Below are 9,433 nucleotides of genomic sequence, written 5' to 3'. Positions count from 1 at the left end.
TCTTTTTATTGAAGTATAGTTGGTTTACAATGTTGTGTACAGCAGGTGTACAGCAAAGTGATTCAGATATATGTATATATATATTGTTTCTCAGATTCTTTTCCTTTATAGGTTATTATAAAATATTGAGGATAGTTCCCTGATCTATACAGTAGGTCCTTGTTGGTTATCTGTTTTATATACAGTAGTGTGTATCTATTAATCCCGACCTCCTAATTTATCCCTTCTCCTTTGATAACCATAAGTTTGTTTTCTATGCCTGTGGTCTATTTCTGTTTTGTAAGTAAGTTCATCTGTATCTTTTTTTTTTAGATTCCACATATAAAGCGATATCATATGATATTTGTCTTTCGCTGTCTGGCTTACTTCACTTAGTATAATAATCTCTAGGTCCATCCATGTTGCTGCAATGGCATTATTTCATTCTTTCTTATGGCTGAGTAATATTTCCTTTATCTATCTATCATCCATCATCTATCTACCTATCTATTTATATTTGGTTATTTTCTTAAGACTTTTATCTAAAACAGTGTTCCTCCTCTCTCCTGTTCCCCTCCCTTTTTCCTTTCTGTTTTTAAATTTTTTTACTTTATTTTTGGCTGTGTTGGGTCTTCGTTACTGCGCGCGGTTTTTTTTCTGTAGTTGCGGTGAGCAGGGGCTACTCTTCGTTGCCGTGCTCGGGCTTCTCATGGCGGTGGCTTCTCTTGCTGCGGAGCACGTGCTCTAGGCGCGCGGGCTTCGGTAATTGTGGCACATGGGCTTAGTAGTTGTGGCTCGCAGGCTCTAGAGCGCAGGCTCAGTAGTTGTGGCGCACGGGCTTAGTTGCTCCGCGGCATGTGGGATCTTCCTGGACCAGGGCTCGAACCCGTGTCCTCTGCATTGGCAGGCGGATTCTCAACCACTGAGACACAAGGGAAGCCCTTCCCCTCCCATTTTCTTAATGACACCTTATTAAAGAGACTAAGCCAGTTGTCTTGTGGAAGGTTTCACATATTGGATGGGTCTTAATTCCCTGTGGTATCTTGCAACTTGCTGCTCTATCTCCTGAATTTCCTGTAAACCGGAAGTTAAGTCTAATGGCTTAACTACATTCAGGTTAAACATTTTTAGCAAGAATACCTCATAAGTGAAGCTGTGTACTTTATACTGTATCCCTTCATAAGGTATGTAATGTCAGGCTACATTTTTGATTCGCTTTCCTTACTAATGTCACTTATCTGCTTTGCCTTCATTTATACCACTTTCTCATCACTGTTTTATTCTTAAATTTGCACGTCGATTGAATATGTTCAACATGTTGACAGTTTCCTTTAATAACTTCTTAAACTGGACCATCAGTTTAGAATTTTCCCCAGCTCCTGGGGCAGAAGCAAAGAAAATCAGGCTGACTGTCAACACAGCTGCCGAGCTTTGTGTGCTGGGGTCCTGCCTTCTCTCCTGGGACCCTGCGCTCCTTCCTCCCAGCACCAACCATACACTTCCTCTTCAAGATTTAGTCTCCTTGGGTGATGTTTTCTTTTTTTTCTTTTTAAATTTATTTATTTAATTTATTTATTTTTGGCTGTGTTGGGTCTTCGTTGCTGTGCGCGGGCTTTCTCTAGTTGTGGCGAGCGGGGTCCACTCTTCGTTGTGGTGCGCGGGCTTCTCATTGCAGTGGTTTCTCTTGTTGTGGAGCATGGGCTCTAGGTGCGCGGGCTTCAGTAGTTGCGGCAGGAGGGCTCAGTAGTTGTGCCTCTTGGGCTCTAGAGCGCAGGCTCAGTAGTTGTGGCGCATGGGCTTGGTTGCTCCTCCGCGGCATGTGGGATCTTCCTGGACCAGGGCTTGAACCAGTGTCCCCTGCACTGGCAGGCGGATTCTTTTTTTTTTTTTAACATCTTTATTGGAGTATAATTGCTTTACAATGGTGTGTTAGTTTCTGCTTTATAACAAAGCGAATCAGCTATACATATACATATATCCCCATATCTCCTCCCTCTTGCGTCTCCCTGCCTCCCACCCTCCCTTTCCCACCCCTCTAGGTGGTCACAAAGCACCAAGCTGATCTCCCTGTGCTATGTGGCTGCTTCCCACTAGCTATCTATTTTACATTTGGTAGTATATATAAGTCCATGCCACTCTCTCACTTCGTCCCCGCTTATCCTTCCCCCTCCCCGTGTCCTCAAGTCCATTCTCTATGTCTGCATCTTTATTCCTGTCCTGGCAGGCGGATTCTTAACCACTGTGCCACCAGGGAAGTCATGAACAGTGTTTTGAAGAAAAAGGAAGGAGAGGGAATACTCAGGAAGGGAATAGCAGACGTGGTCTTGGAGATAGACCAGTATTGGTAGTAGTGGGAAGCAGAGTTGTTAGGCTGGAGCAAACATTTCTTTTTAGAGAAGTGAGGGTTTATGGACAAGTGGAGTGTTAAAAACAATCCACAGAGTGACTTCGATTTGATATTAAGTAAGATGTATGGTAGGTACCAGAGTACCTGCAAAGGAGAAAGGCAGAGGGATCCCCACAGTCGTTGCCAACCAATGCTGATGTGGAGCTGGGTGTCTCTCCTCAAGATTTTTTTTAAAAAATTTTTATTGGAGTATAGTTGATTTACATTGTTGTGTTAGTTTCAGGTGTACAGCAAAGTGAATCAGTTATACATCTATATACATATCCACTCTCTTTTTAGATTCTTTTCCCATATAGGCCATAACAGAGTATTGAGTAGAGTTCCCTGTGCTATACAGTAGGTTCTTATTAGTTATCTATTTTATATATAGTAGTGTGTATATGTCAATCCCAATCTCCTAATTTATCCCTCCCTCAGGATATTTTCTTTCTGAAATTCTCTTCCCCCCTTTTGTAATAATACTCTCCTAGTCTTCCCTCCTAACTTTCTAGGTGCTCTTCGGTCTTATTATTAATAAACAAGTAAAATAATTACTCATAATTATAGCTAATAGCTATATGGGTTACTATGTACTAAGAATTGTGACCTGCATTTTGTTATCTCATTTAATGCACCTAACTGTGTGAGGTAGATATTCTTATCACCCCTTAAAATGAGAAAACTAAAACCCAATAGTTAGTAAGTTGTCACAGAGATAGTAGATTGTGGAATTGAAACACATGCTCTTAATTACTAGGCATGGAGATTGTCACTAAAATTTTGGCATTATTCAGAGTTCCAGCCTTCATTCTTTTCTTCTCAAGGTCAAATCTTTGTGTTTACAATTTTCTAACCTTTCCTTACAGATTTGTATGCCATATAGTCTTCTTATTCTTGATGATTTTTTTTTAAATTTACTAATTAATTTATTTATTTTTAATTCTGGGCTGCTTTGGGTCTTCGTTGCGGTGCGCAGGCTTCTCAAGGCAGTGGCTTCTCTTGTTGTGGAGCACAGGCTCTAGGCGCGTGGGCTTCAGTAGTTGTGGCACGTGGGCTCGGTAGTTGTGGCTCGTGGGCTCTAGAACGCAGGCTCAGTAGTTGTGGCGCACAGGCTTAGCTGCTCCACGGCACGTGGGCTCTTCCCGGACCAGGGCTCAAACCCGTGTCCCTCTGTTGATTGATCTGCCTTCAAGATGTTAATGCTTCCCTTGTTCCATCGCTGGTACCGGAAATCAGAGCCAAATGTAGGCAAATCCCTTCCTCCGTCTAGGGTTTATTTTTAGGCCTGTTTTCTGTCTTCAGTTACCTCGCCGCGAGCAGCGCAACTTGCGGCGGCGCCGCCGCCCCGAACCTCCCTCCGGCCGGCCGTCGCCGAGCCCGGGCCGTGCCGCGGCCGAGGAGGGCCCGGCGCCGCCCCCGGGCCGCCCCCGCCCCGCCGCAGCCGACTCTTGCTGATTTTTTGATGTGCCTTTGAAACTAGCTGTGTTTCCAAACTGGAGACTCAACTAAGTGGACCAGGCAAAAATACACAGAAGTGATGCTAGTATCCTCACTGGATCCTATCAGGTGGTGCATGATTCTGATTTGTCCCATTACTGATGGCCCTTGATCGCTTGATTAAGATGGTGCTTGCCAGACTTCTCCACTGTAAAGTTACTTTAATTCTCTTTGTAATTAGTAAGAATTTTGTGGGGAGATACTTTGAAACTTTGTAAGTATTCCAATCCTTTTCAAACTTTCAATTTATGTTATTTACATCTGTATGGTTTCCTATGTTATTCAATGTGTTTAAATACATTATTATTTTTTATTTTGTCCCAGATTTGGGACACAAGTTGGCCTGTGTCCTTTTGACATGCCCCATTATTCTTTGCATATGCCCTTTTTTTCTGGCACAATTAGGGGCTCTAGTCTCATCCTGTACTTCTCTTCTCCAGTCCTGGAATCAGCCGTTTTGCCAAGAAGAAAAATGAAGAGGAGAATGGTGTCTACAAGGCAAGATCTGGGCTAGATATACTCATCATTTTGTTGTGCCCCAGACCCTCTCAGTGGACAGAGTGTGCATGTACTTATATACCTATATTTATTTCTATAAATAGAAATAGATTGATACCTCCATTACCAGTTCACTACTGAAAGATTCATTCTAGTTTTCTTTCCATATTTGTAACCTGTTCCTCAACAGTGAGAAATTGGCTCCCATTTTCCTTAATATATTTACTTACTGGATCAATCCTCTTGTTCATAACCAATCTCCCATCACCACTGCTGCCTCCTCCTCTGCTTGGCTACCCTCCTCACTCCACCCATGGTGACATCCCAGGGCCAGGCGGCCCTTCCAGCATTGAGAACACCTCCTACCCAGCCACGTCCCTGTGTGGATACCCTTCTCACCCCAGCTCCAACATGATAGCTTTCACTGCCTGCCCTTCCGTGACAACACACATCCTCTACAGTGTACTTTTAAAAATACATGATGTCCTCTGCTTATGATAAAGCCTCTGTGAGGTAGTTAAGGAATATATTATTATCTATACTTTTTCTTTGAGGATATCTTCAAGGATCTAATTCAAGAGAAATGGAGTGACTTGCCCAAGGTCACACAGCTTCTACAAAGCAGGGTCTGAATGTAAGGCTCTTTTCACTACCTGAATCCAGAATGCCTCTAAACATATGCCAGAGTTACAGTAACTTTTCTCTTTTCACCAGTAGAAATATGTTTCAAACTCATTCCCTCTGTGGTCAACTCTGACCTCTAGGTGTTTCTTTTCCTGCAAAATATGTGACAAGCAATGGTGTGGTAGAAAAAGGACTGGTTGTAGAACAAAGACACTTAAAAACTTTAGCTCAAGCCCAGATCTGAGATTTTAGGCAAGTTAATTGCTTTCCTCAATTATAAAAAGGCTAGACTAGATCAGTGGTTCTCTGCCTGGGCCTGAATGAGACGGGAGCTATAGGGATTTTATCAAAGATAGAAATGCCTGCGAAATTTAGCTACAAATATCTGATTCCATAATTCCTATATATATGCATGTATATATATATATAATTTTATTGAAGTATAGTTGATTTACAATGTTCTGTGATTCCATAATTCTTAACATCCCTTCCAATTCGCGTAATTATGATAACAAGGCAATCTATTTTTATTCGATATGTGTTAGCTGTTTTTATTCTTATCAATCTCATCTTTCATTCAAATATATTTTATTAGTGGCCTAATTATGTGCCAAGTACCGTATTATCTGGTTTTTGTAGTAGTCCCTTTCCGAGGTGTCACTGTCATTTAGAATTTTATCCTTATCTTCAAAACTGGTAACTTGAAAATATTCGCATCTAAGTCGTGTTGTTTATAAACATGCCGGGTTCCTCTCCGGTCCTTTCTCCACCCACATTTCAAGGCTGGTCCCTCTCGGCTCACAGCCATTAAATGAATTCCTCTTGGGAACAACCTCCTTCACCCACCAGTGGTTCCATCAACAATAATTTCCTGGCCGGTCGGTGGGAATTCGGGTGGGACGTTTTGGAAGTTTGAATGACCCCCCAGCACACTCCTGCCCCACAGCAGGGCATAACCTGCTCGCTGTGCTGTTAATCCTCGGCTCGGACCCACGGAGGTCGCGGGGCGGCTGCTAATTGATTTAAGATTCTCCCCGGGTCGGGAGGTGGCCCTGGCGGGGCTCTAATTTCCTCGGTTCGCAGAGCCAGAGCACACACGCAGCGTGCGCCGCTTTTCACTGCGCAGGAACTTCCCCGGCCTCTGCGTTCACTCAGAAACGCCGGAGCCGGCTGCTCGCACGCGCCCGCTGTCCCCCTCCCGGGGCCGCGCTCCCCGCGCCACCGCGCGTGTCCTCAGGGAGCCTCTGCCTCCCTCCGCCTCCCCCGCCCCGCGTGCCCTTCAGCCTGTCCCTCCGCCGGGCTGACGCGAGAGGAGCGGGGCGCGCGCGCCGGCGGCAGGACGACGTGCGCGAGACGCACGGCCCCGCGCGGAGCGCCGGAAGGAGCCGGGCCGGGACCTCGCGCATCGTGCGCGCGTCGTGCGCGCGCCGCCGCCAGCCGCCCGCGGCCCCCTCCCCCCCACCCAGCGCCCGGCTGTGGCCGCGCGCGCGCGCGCACTGAGGCACCGCCGCCGCCGCCGCCGCCGCGGCTGCTGCTCCGGCTGCTGCAGGAGGCGGCGCTGGCTGGCGGCTGCGCTCGCTCCAGTCGGCAAGCGGAGCAGCGAGCGAGCGTGTGTGTGTTTTTTAAAGATGGCCGGAGCGGCGGCGGCGGTGGCCGCGGGAGCAGCAGCTGGAGCCGCCGCGGCAGCCGTGTCGGTAGCGGCTCCGGGCCGGGCCTCGGCGCCCCTGCCGCCCCCGCCGGTGTACTGTGTGTGCCGGCAGCCGTACGACGTGAACCGCTTCATGATCGAGTGCGATATCTGCAAGGACTGGTTCCACGGCAGGTAAATAAGCCCCTTCCAGCCCCGCCGCCGCCGCCGGCCACCGGCCAACCGCCGCCTTCGCCGCTCCGGCCGCCCGCGCCGCTCTCCGCCCGGCCGCCGCGCTGAGCGCCGAGGGGCCCCGGCGCCGAGCCCACGGCCCGGGCAGCGGGGCGCGCGGGGCCCCGGGCTCGCCGGGCGCCGGGCGGGATACGGGGGCTGGTGGGATCGCCCGGCCGGGCGAAGAGTCGCCACAACAAACGGGAACAAAGGGGACCAGCCGAGAAGTTGGCAGGGGGAGACCGGGGCGAGGGGACGCGTCCGGGGCAGGCGCCGGCGGAGGCGGCGGGCGGAGCGCCGGCCCGGCCCGCCGCCCCTCGCCGCACCCGCAGCCCGCCGCCGCCCCGCCCGCCCGGGGCTCCCGGCCCGGAGTCGCCGCCCGGCCGGCCGCCGTGCCCGGCCGGCCGCCGCGCCTTCCTTCCGGGCGGCGACCGGCTGGCCCCGGCCCGGGGTCTCCAGAAATTGCCGTCCTTCACCCCGCCTCCGCCCGCGGGTCGCGGTCGCGCCCCCTTTCCCGGTCTTTATCAAACTTCCTCGGCCGCGGGGCGCTGAGACGGGGGCGTCGGTAGCGCCAGCCCGGCGGGGCTCCGTGGAGTAAACAGAGCAACAGATGAGGCACTCTCGGGGACTTGAAAGATGCCAGTCGGAAGTTCGGGCCGGGGGTCCCGGGCGGGGCGGCGGGGCGGCTCGGGTCGTGGCCTCCACCCGCCACCCCGGCGCAGCCCGTCCTGGCCGGGGTGGAGCGGATGGAGTGGGCAGCGGGGCCCGAAGGGACAGCCTCTCGTCCCCAACCCCCCGCGTCGCCCCCGCGCCGCAGCCCAAACTTTACAAAGAGTGAAATTTCCCGTCGCCCGAGGGGCCGGCGACACCCGGGCGGCCCGGGGCCAGCGCCCGGGGGCCTGGTGCGGGCGAACTTTCGCCGGACGGTGGGGATTTCGGGTCGGGAGGCGGGGGCGGCGAGTGTCGCCCTGTGCCTCGGCCGCCGCCTGTGTTTCGGGTTTGACGTTTGTGAGAGCTTGGGCCGCCTCCGCCGCCGAGCCGCCGACTCGTGTGTTTTGTAATCAAAGTGTGAGGCTAATAAAGGGCGGCGCCACAGCCTCTTGACTCCGGCGTGGGAGGGATTCGCAGGCATTTAAACAAAGAAACTAGTTGAGGTTGGGCTCCCAAAGTCCTTATTTGGGTCTTGTGGCAAAGCCTGCGGTCACTTTTAGGTGATGCAGGTTTCCCGAGCACCGTTTCATGTCGTATCTGGGCGAGAGTACGCTCGCGGGTAAGAGCAGATATGGTGACTGTGATTGTAGGAAGTGTCCTTTGATTGACAGCAGGACATTTAAATACAGCCTCCGCTCCCCCCCTCCCCAATTTTGCAGAAACGCTACACGACCAGGCCAGATGTCTTAGTCTCCCTCTACTGGACCTGGGAGAGAAAACCAGTTAAATTACAGCGTTCTTGTCAGTGTTTAGTGCTAGGTACAGTTGGTTTTATTTAATTTTCAGCTACAGCTAGTTTTCATCAGTTTTCAGGTTGCACAGTTCTGACAGCACAACAACAGAGGGGGAAAAAAAACCCCAACAAATTGTCACTGTAAAAGAAGGACAGCATCCTTATTTTGTATATCAGATAATCTTTTAATAGTCTGGTATATGCTGGGAATGTTATTGCAAATGTGCCGCTTTGTAATAAGAATAAATTATGTAAAGTTCTTTCTTTATTACTTGAAACCGATGTTTCGCCTATATTTTGATTGTATGTAAAACTGAAATATGAAGATACCAAGTTTTGCCAATTCTATTTCTACATCCTCTTTTCCCATCATAGGCAACCAGAATAGAGATTATCCAAAAATCTAGGTTACATATAGAATAAAACCCAAATCCCTGGTGATTATGTAAATACTTATTTTTTTCAAAGAACTGTTTTAGCTGCATAAGAAATTTGTCCCATGGTACAATGTAGAGATTTGATGGGTTAATAAATTTTTGACTACAATTTTATTTATCTTAATTTAAGTAACACTATAACCATGAAAAGCTGCAGGTAGTTTATGGAGAATTTTGTTAATACATTTAAATACAAATTCGTAAATAGGAGGAGTTGAAGGGAGAATAAAGAGGGTGTGTGTGAAGGAGGGAGAGCAGGGCCAAAACAAGTATGGTCTCCTTTGTCACATAGATTTGTGTGACTTTATATCTGTGGAAGTGACTTTGAAAAGTGCTTTTTGAACCCAGGGCTTTTTTGACCAGCAATCCTTGATAAGTTAATGTGATTCAGATGTCAAAAGTTAGAAAATTTAGTGATAATGTCCTGCCATGCTTATTAGCAAGTTTAATTCTTAATGAAACATTGGTAATTTGGGGTCCATATGTTTTTCCTGTAATCAATATTTACTTTGTTTATTGTACCACAAAATGAATGCTTTGTTGAACACAGCAAAATGTTCCTTAGGTATTAATTATTAAACAACTGTCATTTGCTTATGTGAGAATTGGCCCCTAAAGTACCAAAGTACAACTTTAACCCCCATGCTCAGCTTTCCTTTGGTTTCCAGGGATGGTCCATCTGCAGAAGAGAAAGAGAGGGTAGGAGGGTG

At 48.8% G+C, this 9,433-nt stretch overlaps 1 protein-coding gene across 1 annotated transcript in view; it reads left to right on the top strand.

Moving 5' to 3' along the window:
* Window positions 1–6,508: 6,508 nt before the first annotated feature.
* Window positions 6,509–9,433, top strand: part of KDM7A (lysine demethylase 7A) — an 85,853-nt gene continuing 82,928 nt past the window's right edge. Inside the window, exon 1 of the mRNA XM_061198807.1 lies at window positions 6,509–6,806. Coding sequence (XP_061054790.1) covers window positions 6,613–6,806 — 194 coding nt within the window. The 5' untranslated portion in view covers window positions 6,509–6,612. The remainder of the gene's footprint in view (window positions 6,807–9,433) is intronic.

This window comes from Eubalaena glacialis, chromosome 8 (genome assembly GCF_028564815.1).
Source record: "Eubalaena glacialis isolate mEubGla1 chromosome 8, mEubGla1.1.hap2.+ XY, whole genome shotgun sequence".
Classification (NCBI taxonomy): Eukaryota; Metazoa; Chordata; class Mammalia; order Artiodactyla; family Balaenidae; genus Eubalaena; species Eubalaena glacialis.
This window is presented reverse-complemented; position numbering and strand designations above follow the sequence as displayed.